At 51.9% G+C, this 15,471-nt stretch overlaps 1 protein-coding gene across 9 annotated transcripts in view; it reads left to right on the forward strand.

Moving 5' to 3' along the window:
• PEBP4 (phosphatidylethanolamine binding protein 4) overlaps positions 1–15,471 on the forward strand; it is a 255,576-nt gene that overhangs the window by 225,365 nt on the left and 14,740 nt on the right. Inside the window, exon 8 of one of the 9 annotated variants that reach the window (XM_039521625.1) lies at positions 2,115–3,627. The exons of 7 other annotated variants lie outside the window; for them this stretch is intronic. In XM_039521625.1, coding sequence (XP_039377559.1) covers positions 2,115–2,206 — 92 coding nt within the window. In that variant the 3' untranslated portion in view covers positions 2,207–3,627. Of the gene's footprint in view, positions 1–2,114; positions 3,628–15,471 lie in introns of those variants that run through there. One more of the 9 variants, XM_039521628.1, reaches the window with a different exon arrangement.

Raw genomic sequence — 15,471 nt, forward strand, 5'->3', positions numbered from 1 at the left:
TGCACTCAGCACTCAGTCAGGCTAGAGGTGTCCCGCCGCCCCCGGGCCTGGAAGGAATGCCTTCTCCCCACCCCCAGGCATGGTGCTGTCAGCGCCTCAGTGTACACACCGGTCAGTGTCGCTTCCGCAAGCTGCTGGTCACAGCCCTGCTGGGGCTGCGTGCGGTTTCACTTCTTGTTTCTGAGGAAAATCACTCCCGTCCTGGTTCCTGTGTGAGCAGGGTCATTCCCTCTGGCCAGCCGTGTTGACCTCTGACCCCGGCTTATGGGGACAGGAGTCACACTGCCTGTATTGGCCCCTGCTCGGCCCAGCCCAGGGCACTATGGGAGAGCGGCTTAGATTTTCCCGGAATGCACTGGGCAGCTGGGCAGGTGCAGGCAGCGCATCACACTGGTCACGTGGCTGCACCAGGATGCTGAAAGCGCTGAATCCTGTAACTGTGTTATAGCTTCACCTCCCCGGGTCTATCTGGCAGAGATGGGGTCCAAGCATATCTGTGGTGGGGAGATCAGAAAGGAGGGACCAAGAAGCCCTCAAAATACGCCAGAGGCTTTGCAGCCAAGATGCACAGAGTGCTGCGGGGGTTAATGGCACCGCCTGCTTAGCACAGCCCCCAGTCTCATTCAAGGGAATGGGTCCTGGGAAGCTCCCTCGTTCTCCCCCACAGGCTGCATCTCAGCTCAGTGGCTGGGGATTTCCACAGCATCTCGGGGTGGGCTTGTAGGAAGCCGTGGGAAGGTCTGCTCCAAAGGTCATCAGGAAGCAGAAGGGGGCGGAGGAGGAGGAAGATGAAAGGAACAAATAGCATTTACAACAAACAAAACCCAAGAGTGACTATAGCAGCACGGAAAAATGCGCGAGAGCATCAGATCTCTTCTGGCACAGGTTTGGAGCAGGGCTCAGGGAAGCTTTAGGGTCACCTAAGCATGCTGGCATGTGCCACGGTCCGGGAGAGGCTGGGTCTCGCTGGCAGTGTCTCTCTCTCTCTCTGACTCTGCCTCTCTCCTGGCAGGATGTGGTCTGTATCATGCAGGTCAGAAAAATAAACAGCAAATCTCTGTGCAGCACGTTAGAACAAGCCTACTCCCCAGCCCTGTCCTGGAGCTGCTCAGCCTGCGCAGAGGAGAATCACACCTGCTCTCTGCAGGCTGGCCTGCCCCATGTGGCGCTTGCCGTAGCTGACGCAGACATGGAATGCTTGTCAAATGCACTGAGCCAGATCCTCAGCTGGTGTCAACGGGCACCGCTCCATTGAAGTCCATGCTGAGGAGCTATCTCTGTATGCCCAGGAGCTTTCCATGGTCTGTTACCCTAGCTGCGCATGAGGCTTGTCACCACTCAGCCTACACTGGTTCAGCGTGAATCCTCACCATGCAAGTGTAGACTGGAAATGCAGGAGGTGCGGTTCCTCCTCCCAGCACAATCCCACAGGACTCCAGCCCACCTTTCAGTGAGCAGTCTGGACAACGGTCCCTTACACTCTCGGTCCCGTGAGGCAGCTGTCTGGAAAGTCCCTTACCTTCATGCTCAGCGCCAGTCATTGTAGCAAGCATTTTGCCAGTGAGGTCAGTGTGTGCCTGTGCAAACTACCAACTCAGAGGAGATGAAACAGAAAGGACAAAGGTGAGGAGAGCTCGAGGCTAAGAAGTGACTGGGCCTCTCTCTCCTAGAGTCTACCTCTCCAGGTCGGGGCTGGAGCAGCTGGAATTTGCACTGGTAGGGCAGGCTCCCTGGGCCAGACTCACTCCAGGGTTGAACAGGGACCGTTAATACCCAGGATGGCGATCCAGTGGCAAACTCCTTAGCGGAGAGGAGGAAGAAAGGGGACAAGTGGAAATGCCAGCAGACAGAGCAGTGGCCAACTCAGGAGCTCTTTGAGGCTTTAAGTGGGTGGCCCCAACAGCCGAGTGAGGGACTGTTGGCTCAGAGGGCCAGTTCTGCCCTTGGTTGATTGCCCTGGGGCTCCAGATGGCAGGCCACAATGCTGAGTGGATGCCCAAGCCCAATTACAAGCATGAACATCTCTCTCTTTCTGGTGCATGTAGTTGAAGCCTGCTGGCCAGAACAGCCCTCAGAGCTTGACTTTTGCTCCCGCCTTTTTGGTCTCTTTCCAGGTTCCTGGCCCCTGGAGCGTTTCATTGAGCAGTTTCGGCTTGGATCCCCTGTGGCTTCGACCCAGTTCCTCACTCAACATCACAGTGACTAGAGGCAGCGTTGCCATCTGAGGTCAGCCCCAGAACGTCCCCTCGGAAGATCATCGCTTCTCTTGGCTTTGCGTTGTTTGCATTTCCCTGTCAGACCGCTAGGCTCTGCAAATGTCGCACTCAGTCTCTGCCCTCTAGAAAGTGAATTGCTACAAATGCGTATACCCATTCGGTTATTTCCTCGTCTCCTTCCATTCAGTACCCTGGTCACTGCTGGGGCCAGCCCAGTGCCATCGACGAGCAAGTCATAGTTCCACCAGTCTGCACAGTGCTCAGCTTTTGACCCTGGTGCCCCACCAATGCCACCATAGAGAATCAACCCCCCCCCCCAACCCTCTTTCACCTGCCTGCACTGCAGCAAGACCCCTGCTAGTTTTTCCAGCCCCTTTGTGATGGGCTTTATATAGCACCACACGGGCAGTCTGCAGAGGTGAGGTGTGGTATTTTGCGCTTCCTGAAGCTGTCTTGGAGCCTGATTTATCCCTCCAGTGATGCAGGTGCCAGCACAGGGCCCTGAGGAAGCAGCTTTCACCTTCCCTGTTCAGGGGCCAGTGCAACCTTGGGCTCGAGGGTATTGCCTGGGGAGTGATGCCTGCCCTCTGGCTCCTTTGCACCAGCCTTGCCTTCGACATGCTAAGACTGTCCTCACCCATGTAGCTAGAAACCCACCCCCGACCCCAAAAATCCAGCTGGGATTTTCTCAGCTAGGGTATGTCCCTCTGGTTTCAGCCTGGTGTAAAGTTCCACAGCTGGCTTGCACAGCCAAAGCCGCCATTCTAGCAGTGCCGCTGGTATTGGAGAGAGATGCTGAGTTTCTTGAAGCGACCAGTGGCCTCCAGTCTGGTCCCAGGGTGGCGGTGAGCAGAGAGAGGGTCATCAGCTTGGAGAACCAGATTCTGATCTCACTTGTAGCCATCTAAGGCAGGAGTGGACCCAGTCAAACCAAGGGAATTACACCAGTGAGTGAGAGCAGAATCGAGCAGCCCCCCCGGGCCATAGCAGGAGCCTTTCCGATGGCTGTACTGAAGACAGGCCTTCGCAGTGACCATCCAGGTTTAACCCTTCCTCGAGTCCCATGCTCCGTGGTCACCCCCCGCTTCCCCAAGCAAGCGTCGCGAACTCGGCACAGCTGTGTACCAGATGTTGTGTCTAGTACTGAAGTGACAAAGAAGTTGTCAGAGCTGGGTCCCCCTGGCTTTGTCACTGACAGGCTCTAATCTGTGTGGTTTGGGAATCCCACTGGGACATAGTAGCCGAATCCTGCCCTCCGACTTGTTTCTTCCTTTTTGGCCTAGACTCAGTGTAGCATTTCCTGCCTCTGTGTGTGGGAGTGGGGTTTTTGTTTGGTTTTGTTTTGTCTGTGCTTTTTTTTCTTTAATACCTGTTCCTTATTGCAGCAATCAGAATAAAATGTGCCATTGAATATGGTTTGCGTTAACATTTACCCTGTGGGGTCTCTTTCCCACGGGATCTGCCTGTGCATTTCTAAAGCAGCCAGCACTCTAGTATTTAGGCACCAACATAGGCTCAGCACTCAGTTGTGTCGGAGGGAGTGTGGTCTAGTGGTTGGAGCTGTGGGTAGGAATTGGTTGTCCTGGGTTCTAGTCCTAGCTCCAAGAGGGAGCATGAGGTAGTGATTAGAGCCGGAGATAGGAATCAGGACTCTTGGGTTCTACTCCCTTCTCCACCACTGACTCATGCTCTGCACCTCAGTGTCCCCATCTGAAAAAATTAAGGTTAGTGATGCTGACCTACCACCCAAGGAGGTCATGGAGCTTAGCTAGGTTGTAAAACAATTGGAGAACGTCCTATGAAAGACAGGATTATACCTGGGGTGTTTTCACAACTATGGGCTGGGTTGGATGGAAATGCCCTTGAGTTCAGGGCAGGTATAAAAAGGCAGTGATGAGATTAGCAGACAGATTTGCAAGAGAGCTCAGCATGTCGGGTACACGTTGGATGCTGAGCTCTGTTGAAACTCTGGCCCTTATGTAGGAGCCTAAATGAGAGCTGAGATTTACTGCAAACCTGGTTCCAATAGTGGGCGCTGAGCACTTGGAAACCTCTGTTGAATATCTGATCCATAATAGCACATACAGTGCTCTACATTGCCAATGCATCATGCACACATGTACTAGGCTACAGAATAATCTCCCAGGAGAAATACTGGGGGGCCCGTTGCTTGGCTCTGGAGAATGCAGAGCAGGGAACAATCCGCACCAGACCCCCCAGTGGGGATGAACAAGTTGTGACCTCACGGGTCTCTTTCCATCTCTGATTCCATGATGATTCTGCAGCTCTGATTCAATCTCCTCTAGCTTCAAAGGGGAACATGCAGTGGTAGCACTTTCACTTCCTACTGTCTCCCAGGCTAGCCATCCGTAGCAGCTGTAATCTGAACCCACAACCACCTCAATCAGAGTCCACCTCACCAGACACAAACATGCCCACAGGCTCCTTCCTCTGTGCTCCTCTGAGGTGCCATGTCGTCCCTGGCTCCCTTTCCCCTGAGGCTACTCTGCTGCCCTGTGCTCTGGCGTGCACCCTGAGCATGTGCCACATGCTCATTTGCTCACCACCTAGAATAGAATTTGGTTTCACGGACCAAGGTGCCTTTTGGAGTTTAGGTGAGGGGGTGAGCTAAATGCTGGGGTGCGTTGACTGTGCAGGCCAACCCAGCAATGACACACATGGCAATAGCTGATGCTCAAAGTATCAGAACCTGGGTGAGTTCTGATTGACTCCTATGGAGAGTCTGACTCAGTGCTACTGCCAGGAAGGAGGTGAATAGGTCACCAAGGCCATGTCTTGCTCTTTTCACAGTGCCCCTGGGGCTCTTAACCCTCCATTCGGGGAGCCTGCAGAGAGGTGCTTGAAGACAGCTGAAGGACAGCCCCTGGAGCAGGGCAGCATCCCCACCACGACAGCTGCATGGAGTCAGGGCAGAGGGTTAGCACTAGTTCTGGTGCAGTTCTTGAATGCCTGCTCCCAAGACAGTGACAATGCCACCCATCGTGCCACCGTGCTGTCTGCTTGGCTTGCAGTTCATCGACTCCATCTACCACCGCTCGTTGATCCCACCACCAGGTTATTCAGCAAGTCCCAGTGCCAAGGGGACACAGCCCATGCAGGGCCCCAGGAAATGCTGGGCTTTAAAGGAAAGTCTTGAGTGACATCACCGTATCTTCAATAAGGGGCCTGCTTACTTCTCTGCTGGCTCTTAGAGGTAACCTTGAATTCTCCTTTCTGGAGAGCAGAAAAACCAGGTCCTGGAATGGCAGAGGTGGCTGACTGAAGAAAGGGAAGAGTTTAAAGTGAACAAGGACCATAAAGAGGATGACGCAGAGGAGAGGGACATCAGATGCTCCCACAATGCGAGGAGATCTGTCAGTCCATAGAGAAACCAGCTGTCACCAGAGACGTGTGTGAATGAAACATGCTTCCATCAGGTCATCCTCCCCACTGAACATCCCAAGACATCAAATCTGACATCTCCACCTTGGCCTGCAAGAGCGTCTTTCTTGTCAGGACCCACTTCCACACCAGTTATGTGGCAGACCCAAAGCTGGTCTGGATTCCAGTTTTCAGGCTCCAAACCACCTGATTATTTTTTGACATTACTGGGCTTGCTTTCAGTGCAACTCTGTTTTGTGTGGTTGCAAATGTCAGCTTTTTGGTCCCAGGAAAGCCACAAGACGTGTTTTCTTTCCTCTCAGGCGTAGTTTCACTCTTCAGCTGAAGTTGTGAAATTATTAAGGGCTGTGTCTAGGGCACAGAACCAGAGCAGGGAAGTTGTGCACCCACGCCAAACCGAACTCAGAGCCGTTCACCTGGGGCAGCGCTGGCATGAGAAAAACATCTGCCACATGGTCTCCAGCTGCAGCTGGAGGGAAGGTTATTTGTCGCGACAGTGTCCCTGCAGTCAGTAGTGCAGAGCAGGAGTGCTGCCACGTAAGAACTCTGTCGACCGGCCTCTAGCAGGACAGATGTGCACAACCCTGAGACTGAGAGCTCTTTTGGGCAGGAGGTGTCTTTTGCTGTACATCAGCACAGGGCCCAGCACGAGGGGCCCCTGATCTCAGCTGGGGCCTCAAGACACGGCTATAAAACACATAACACAATCACATTTCCCCCCCTTCCTGCTGGCCTCATAAAGACTCAACCTTTGATGTTCTGCTTGTCAGGTTTAAAGCACCTTGGTGGGGCAGCAAGGGGGACACTTGCCCTGCCACACTCAGGGTATGTGTACACGGCTATCACAGGGGGCAATTGCAGATCCACCCAACTAGCTTTCATCTGGCTAGCTCAGGTGCCAGAGCCCTGAAGCCGCTGGAGCATGTGCTTCAGTGCCGGCCAGCCCTGCAAGTAATTACCAGGGTTCCAGGTGGGCCTGTACAGCCTGTGCTGGAATCCACACTGCTTCGGCTTCCCGGCTCCAGGACCCAAGCTAGCTAGATGAAAGCTAGCTCAGGTATGTCTACATCCCTGCATCACACCCTGTGCTAGGAGCACAGACGTACCCTCTGTACTGCACCCTGCACGTGACTTTGCTCTCCGCGCCTCTTCGTCTGGCACCAGCGCTAGGCTCTCTTTACAAGGAAAACTGAAATTAAAGCAATAAATCAGCCCACTTCCCCTTTAATCATCCCTTTAATTAATTAATGTGAGACTTCCCTTTATTTAAGGCCCAGATTTCCCTCTCTCCTGGGTCCCTTCCCTTGCATCATCTCTTTGGCAATCTTTGCACCACAAGCTCTTTGTAGTAATAATTTAGAAATGTATTATGGTAAAATAATCAGCTGATCACACCCTCCTCTGGCACCTTCGGTCACAGGATCACAACACGCTTTACAATCATTAATCAACTGGGCCTCACAAGCTCCTTGCCATGTGAGAGTCTGTTATCCCCTACCCGGCCACTTTACAGATGGGGAAACTGAGGCACAGAAGGGGGAAAGTGACTTGCCCAAGGTGACACAACAGGGCAAGGGGAGAGCTAGAAATTGAACCCAGGGAGGAATTCTGGCTCCATGGGAATTAATGGCAAAACTCTCATTGACTTCAACAGGTCTAGGACTTCACCCCAGGTCTGCTAACTCCCAATCCCATGCTTTAGCCGCTAGGTTATCCTGGCCAGGCTCCTGGTCTTTTCCAAAGCTCTCGTGCCAACATCCTGACTCTGCTCTGTTCAGTGCTGCCACACTTGGCTCTATGAACGTGTCTTAGAGCTGAGGGGGCCAGTCAGGGGAGGCTCCAGGCCCCGGCACGCCAAGCGCATGCTTGGGGCGGCATGCCGCGGGGGGCGCTCTGCCGGTCGCTGGGAGGGCGGCAGGCGGCTCCAGTGGACCTCCCGCAGGCGTGCCTGCAGAGGGTCCGCTGGTCCTGCGGCTCTGGTGGAGCATCCACAGGCATGCCTGCGGGAGGCCGGAGCCGTGCTCTCTACCGGAGCTGTGGGACCAGCGGACCCTCCACAGGCACGTCTGTGGGAGGTCCACCAGAGCCGTGGGACTGGCAACCGGCAGAGCGCCCCCCGTGGCGTGCCGCTGTGCTTGGGGTGGCGAAATGGCTAGAGCCGCCCCTGGGGCCAGTGCAAAGACAGCACAGTGTGACGGGTTCGGTCACAGAAACCCCCTTGGCACTGTCACCTGACGAGCTGAGATTACCTCTGAGCCCATTTTCCCTGCCGGTTTGGGACTCCAGAACCCTGCCTTGTTAGTTCCAGCAGACATCTTAGGTGGAAACTAGGGGTTTTCTCATGACTGGTTTTCCCTTTGTTCTGTTCCACCCCCTTTTATAGCTTTGGCACAAGGCTTTTGTCTCTCTGGGTCCCCACCCCGCCTTCTAAATGGAAAAGTACCAGATTTAAGATGGATTCCAGTATCAGGTGACATGATCACATGCCCTGTGAGACCCCAGCCTCCATTCTTCCTGGCCTGGCCCACCCGTACACAGGAAGGATTGCAAGTAAACAGAGCCATTTACAACCAATTGTCCTAGTCAATGGGAGCCATCAAGATCCTAAGCCACCATTAATGGCCCACACTTTGCACAGTTACAGTAGGACCTCAGAGTTATACTTCATATTTCTAGCTTCAGACACAAGAATGATACATACATACAAATAGGAGGAATATATTCAGTAGGTTATAACCTGTGTTATAATACCTTACAAGAGCACATTCCAGTTACATCATATTCACACTCATAAGCATATTTTTATAAAACATATGGAGTGCAACATCACACAGTTCCCAGCCTCTCCTCCCGAAGAAAGAACAAGGGCAAGCAAGAGTCATTCTCCATCTCCACTGGTTCTGTTCCCTTCACTCCCTGTGCCTGCCCATCCACAGCTCTGCACCGGCAGCCTGCCTGACTTTCACTAGCAACATGGAGAATAAAACCTGGACGGGGTTTTCCCTTTAGCAGGAAATGTCTCTGTTTACCTACTGGAGTATTTTGGCTGAATCACCCTAATTCCCAGCCCTGGCCTGCAGCCTGTGCCGCATACGGATGTGCCCCATTGCAATGCCGCTTCCTTCAGACAAGGCTCTAGGATGGGCATCACACTTGCGACCCATCAGCGGAGACTGACGAGCCCTGCCTGGAGCTCTCCTTCACCCATCGCGTTTCCTCAGTCTCTCATTCTCTCCCCAGTGCTGCCTGGGCCCATCTACACTCAGGAAAAATGTGATGGGGGACAGTTCATGAAGGGTTTGTGGGGCAGTGATTAAAGCCGAGGGCCAGGCACCTGCATTTCTCCTGGGAGTGTCAGCTCGAGCATAGGCTGGGGTTCTATTCCTGGTCCTGGCAGGGAGTGGTTAGAGTAGGGGCCTGGGAGTCAGTCAGGACTCCATTGCAATAAAAAGACGGCGGCAGAGTCTCGGAGCCAACTGCAGGGGGTTAGACTAGATGACCCTTGCGGTCCCTTCTGAGTCTATGACTTGGGCCGAGGGTCTATGGATTGCATTGTAGACATTCGGGCTCAGGCTGGACCCCGGATTCCGAGACCCAACACCCCCATGGAGTTTCAGAGCCTGGGCTCCACCCCGAGCCCAAATGTCTGTGGTGCAATTTCATAGCCCCGCAGCCCAAGCCTGGCAATGGGGGCAACAGGTTTGTATAATTTTTGGTGGTGCCCAGAATGGGTCCAAGTCCCTCCCCTCTCCAACACACCTGCATATTAGTGCACTTAACAAAATTAATGGGGTTGGGCTGAAGGGTTTAGGGTATGGGAGGGGCTCAGGGCTGGAGTAGAGGGTTGGGGTGTGGGGGGGTGAGGGCTCTGGCTGGGGCTGGGTATGATGGGTTTGGGGTGTGGGAGGGGCTCAGGGTTGGGGCAGAGGGTTGGGGTGCAGGTGTGAGGACTGTGGGGTGGGGACAGGGATGAGGGGTTCATGGTGCAGGAGGGGACTCAGGGTGGGGCAGAGGGTTGAGGTGCGGGGGGTGAGGGCTCTGACTGGGGGTGAGGGCTGTTGGGTGGGGCTGGGGATGAGGAGTTTGGGGTACAGGCAGGCTGCCCCGAGGCTGGGGCCAGAAAGGAGGACTCCACAGTCCCCCCCAGCCCTCTCCTTGCCAGCAGCAAACTCACCTGGTACCGTCACTGCACATGCTCCTAGGGGCCGGCCCCCTCTCAGGTCCAGGAAGCCTCCTCGCCTCCCCTGTGGTGGGTGCTAGGTTGGGGGGGTGCCATCACATGTGCACCTCCTCCCTCCACAGGGGGTGGCAGGTGGGGCCGGGAGGATGCCCCTGGGGAGGTACGTGGGGGCGGCAGGCAGGGCTGGGGGACACTCCAGGGGAGGCGTGCAGAGCAGCAGGAGGGGCTGGGAAAGAGACCCAGCCCAAAACATTGGTGGAGCCGGGCTCCCGGGCCCTGAATTTACTGGACACAGGCACCTGGCCCCTGGCTGGCAAGCCCAAGTCAACTAACCCCAGCCCGCCACCGCTACGCCACAGGTCTTTTCTTGAAGTGTAGACATACCCAGAGATTCTTTTCCTGGCCCTGTAATGGGGCGTTGGTATTGATCAGAGTGCAGGAGTAAGGGCATGTCTACACTTCGAGCTGGAGGTCACATTTCAGCTCCAGGAGACGTCCACACATTAGCTCTGATTAAGCTAATGCACAAAAAATGGAGTGTACAGGTTGCAAACAGCAGGAGGGTCTAGGCCACCCCGAGTACATCCCCTCCAAGACAATAGTTCAACAGCGCTTAAGTGACCTAGGAGCCTAAATCCTGTTGACTTTCAGCATAATTTAGACACCTACATTACTTAGATGCTTTTGAAACTTTTACCCCATGTGGAAATGCAAAATATTCTCTCACTTGCCCCATTCATTGGCCAGCCCACTTTTCACAGCTTCCTGGATGGTAAGGCCAGAGGAGACCATTAAGATCTTCTTATCTGACCTCCCTCATAACAAAGGCCAGAGACTCCACTGGGTCAGGCCTACATCCAGCCCAGTAAGCCCATTTATACCAGCTTACATGACATGCTCCTTTATAAGGAAACAATTTGCTTGTGGCAGAAGGAGAAATGCCTGTGAAGGGAGCCATAGAACCTGAATGAAGAACAGGTCTTTACACCTGAGACTTATGTGTCATTTGCAAAGCTGCCCGTTGTATTTATAGGTCTTCTGTGTGTCTGTAATGGTTCCATTTCCGGGGTGGGGCAGAGTCAGAACGTGTCAGCTTCCCCCCTCAATGAAACTGCAGTACTCAGAGGGAAAGAGGAAAGGAAAAAAGGGAAGTCGGGGTTGTAACACACCACAGCCCAGGGAAAAAAAATACAAACGGCACTACACTGCTTGTGATCTGGGTTAAAATTAGCAGCGAAAGGAAATGACAGTTTGACATGTCATGGAAGTCAGCTAAAGTTGGAGTTCGCCATCACTTCTTTTTTAAATTTACCCTTAGTGGAGGGTGTAATTGGTCTGTGAGATTAATGCAGAGGGACCGGTATAAATGAAAGGTCATACTTTGTTGACATCCTGTATTCAAACTATAGTCATCTTCTCCTCTCTGCCTTTAATTCCTTGTGGCTAGCCGATTTATTTTGGGTGGAAAGGGAGAGAAAAAAATCGGATGTTTATCCTTTTAGGAAATTATCACTGTCCTTTTTTGTTTTTAATTTTAGACGAAGAGAAGAAAAGTTATATGCAAACGGCCTTTCAGTGCAATTTTCCTGAGTCTCATTTCCACTAAGGCCTCTTTACACCACTCTGGCATGCAAAGAGGCCATCAAGTGAATGTAAATTACCTTGATGCTGATTTGAAGCACTCTTTACACGGCTAGAGAGGCCTTAGCTGAGAATCAGGGCCCATCTGTCAGTGGTGTGCTCTAAAACCGAGTCAGTAGCTATAGCTGTGTCCGCACTAGCACTTTTGTTGGTGTAACTTATGTCGCTCAGGTGTGTGAAAAAAACACCCCACTGAGCGAGGTGAGAAGCACGGGTGTGGACAGCACTATGTTGGCGGGAGACGCTCTCCCAATGCTGCTGCTGGTTGGAAGTGGGTTAATGATGTCAGCGGGAGAGCTCTCTGCCATCAGCATAGAACAGCTTCATGAGTGATTTTACAGTAGCACCGCTGCATCAGTACAGTGCAGACCTGGCCTATCACGCGGTGCGATGGCTGCTCATTAGACATACCCTAGCTGTCTTTAAACTAGCTAGCTCGGGTAATGATAGCAGTGAATCACACCCCGAGATTGCTGTGTAGACATACCCAGAGATGGGATGTTACCTGGCTCTGAATCTTTGGCTGTGTCTTCACTGCATTTAAAAAAAAAAAGGGTGTGGTTGTCATTGTGACTACTTACTCACGATAATTGTCTTGATTGTAACATTTGAATGGAGAGGAGGTGCTGTAGTTTTCACCATGACATAGCCATCTTAGGTCAACTGCAGGTTAAGGACTATCGGGTTATTTTTTAAAACCTCATGATTTTTAAGCCAACCTTATGATTTTTGCAGGGCAGGCTCATGAACTTTGAAGGTTCTGAGCTGGCAACACTAGCGATGAGGAACTGGAACTTGATGTGCAGCAGCCACTGAAAACGTTAGAAGGTGGAGGGCTGATGTGGTCAGATATTCATTGGCTCATCGGGGTTATATGAGTTCGATAACGCTGCAGAAAGGGCAAGGGCAAGCCACAGCCAGGGTGAGCTGGTTGAAACAGCCTGGCTTGTAGGCCTGCAAAGCAAAGTTATGACTAGGAAGGAGAGGAGAGGAGATCTTCTGGTTTAAACTTTATTTTCAGGATGAATTTGGCTCATTTTTTTAAAGAGTAAATGCTGGGGGTGGAGGGGTGAGGATTCTACAGAAAATAGTTTTCCTTGGATGATTTCAGTAAGTGTCCCCTCCACGATCTGGGATGAGTTTCAGATGAGGGGGAGGGCGGATGCCCAGGGTCGGGGTTGCATCATTATGTCTCATCACACTCTTCTGAGGTGCTGCACTCACAGGGATCAGCTCCTAATGAATCTGAGCCATGCTTTCTAGAGAGTCAGCGTTCAAGGCCCAGTCCCAATCTCTACTTCTCAAAGCCGGCAGGAACGTACACACATACATACATGTACAAAAAGACACACAGAGAACACATGTGCATCCACACATGTAGACACACAAATGTGATGCATACATATCTGGACATATATAGAACATACAAAGATAGACACACAGGCAAAATACACATGTACAGTACATACACACAGATTGGGTAGAGTACATATTAGGTGCACAGTACAGTACATACACACATGTACAGTAGACACAACAAATACATAAACACATGTACAGTACATACATAAATAGATACACACATTACGCATAGAAATATAGGTGTGAGTTCTTGGACAGGTCACTTCGGTCTCATGTACAGCACAGACACAACTGTATAGGAGTACCCCCACTTACAACATAGCCCTGCTCTAACCACGGTATAACTTGGTTTGGCTTGGAGAACCAAATGTGTTTCTAACCATGTTAAAGGACCCACACTATAGCAGATGGGGGCCCCAACCCAGCCATATCTGTGACTTCAATCTCCCTTTGCCTCAGTTTTCCCACCTGTAAAGTGGGGATAAGATTTACCCTACGTTTTCAAGGGATTGCAAAATTTTATTCACTAACACTAGTAAAGTGCTTTGAGATCCTCAGATGAAAGGGGCTTGTATATAAGTGCAAAATTCTGCCTGTATGGGTACAACTGGCCTCACTGAAAACGTCCATTGTTTTCACTGGGCCAGGACTTTACCCTGCTGGTGGGAGACCCAGAGGGTTATAGCACAGAAACACATATTGACTAGTAGGAACATTGACCAGACCATAACCACAAACTCTCACTTTGATGTTTGCGAGAGCTTTGCTGCATGGAAAATATTAATTGTGGGTTTTGTTACTTTTTGATAATTCAAAAGAAAAACAAAAACGGAAGCAGCGTACAGTCACCCAGCGCTGGCTCCACCCCCTTATCTCTCCTTCCATTCGCTCACAATCAGAGCAAGAGAAAAGAGAAGCTGTCTCTCTCTCTCTGCCTAAATGTAGAAAGTTTTGTTTCTAAATCCGTCCGTGATGGAAAGGAAATACGTCACGTCCCGGGGGAAGTGGCTAGACTGTAGCAGCCACAAGCCCATTGCAAATACTGCAATGGAACAGGCTGACACTGAAATAGATTCCCACTTTGTTATTGTCACTGATATAATTTTTCAGTGCATGTATGTGTGTCATTTTTAGCATCCAGAGGAAATTGTATTTGTATTTGTTAGTTTGAATTTCCATTGCAGTGGTTTTTGCACTTGGGGAGCAGGAGGAGGGGGAATGAGAAAATAGCCCCAAGGAAACTGAGGTGCAAATGTGTTACTGGTTCTTCAAAACCCCCTGAAGTCAATGGAAAGGCTTGTGTGTGAAGCCTGCTGATCACTGTGATCATAATGAGACTATAACACTTTGCTCGGGGGGTTATGGTCGTTCAGCAGGGCCACCCAGAGTGGGGGCAAGTGGGGCAATTTGCCCCAGACCCCGGGCCCTGCAGGGGCCCCACGAGCCCTGGCCGAGAATCCCTTCCCTGGCTAGAGGTGCCTTTTTAATTTTGACTCACCCGGCGGCGGTCCTGGTCTTCGGCAGCACTTCGGCGGCAGGCACTTCACTCGCTCCAGGTCTTTGGCGGCACTTCGGCGACGGGTCCTTCAGTGCTGCCGAAGACACGGAGCGAGTGAAGGACCCGCCGCTGCCACCGCCGAAGACTCGGAGCGCCTCCTGGTGAGTACAAGGTGGTGCCTTTTTTTATGTCCACTCCCCCGCTTTGCCTCAGGCCTCCTGAATCCTCTGGGTGTCCTTGTCATTCAGGGGGGTAGGTAGCAATTTGTAATGGGTATAATCCTGACCCATCAGTTACTACCTGCACTCTGCCACCGCAGCCACGCTCTCCAATGGCAGAGATTCGTGCTTTTCTCTATACACAGCTCACTTACAGGACAGCAGATTGTGACTAAGGCCCCAGTTCAGCTGTCCATCTCTGCTCAGCACAGCGCTTAAACACATGTTTAACTTTAAGCATAGGCTTTGCTTTAAGCTGTGCTGCATAGGGGTGGATTGAAGCTCATACTTGCGTGCTGGGCTGAAGCCAAGGGGACCTACCCGCTGTAGTCCACACAAGAGTAAATACTCCTGTTCATTTTAAGGGGTGTTTTGCATGAGGCAGGCCTGTACAGTTTAGCAACGGTCTATGTACAAGGATCACTCCCTAGCATCCAACCCCCTCTGCACAGGGAGGCAGCCGCCATTGTAACCGTGCCAGCAATGCCGTGCCATCGCTCAGAGTGATGTTGAGCCAACTTCCGTGAACTCTGGTGGAGTTACACCAGGGATTGTTTTGGCTCAATCTGCTCTTCGGACACCGAAGGCCTTTTTTCTCCATTGCCCTGTGCAGTCATTTACTCCTTTGAAGAGTTGGTGTAAAATGCTGCCCTATCGGAAAAGAGGAGTTTTATACCCACTCTGCCCTACAATGAGTGGCTACCAAGGTGCAGGGCAATGGTGAGTCAGGCCCTAATGCAGCAGATAGATGATATTAATGGACAGACAGATGCAGAGGAAACCAAACGGCAACTCTCCATGGTCATCCCTGGAGACTCAAATTTGCACAGTATCAAGTGAATAGTAACAACAGCGCTTTGCACCTCTGTCATAGTGCCTTTGTCTGAGGATCTCAATGCACTTAAACCATGCAACAGCCCTGTGAGGCAGGGAATGATTGCCATTCCCATAGAT

The sequence above is a fragment of the Mauremys reevesii genome, linkage group 2 (assembly GCF_016161935.1).
Source record: "Mauremys reevesii isolate NIE-2019 linkage group 2, ASM1616193v1, whole genome shotgun sequence".
In the NCBI taxonomy this organism is placed as follows: domain Eukaryota; kingdom Metazoa; phylum Chordata; order Testudines; family Geoemydidae; genus Mauremys; species Mauremys reevesii.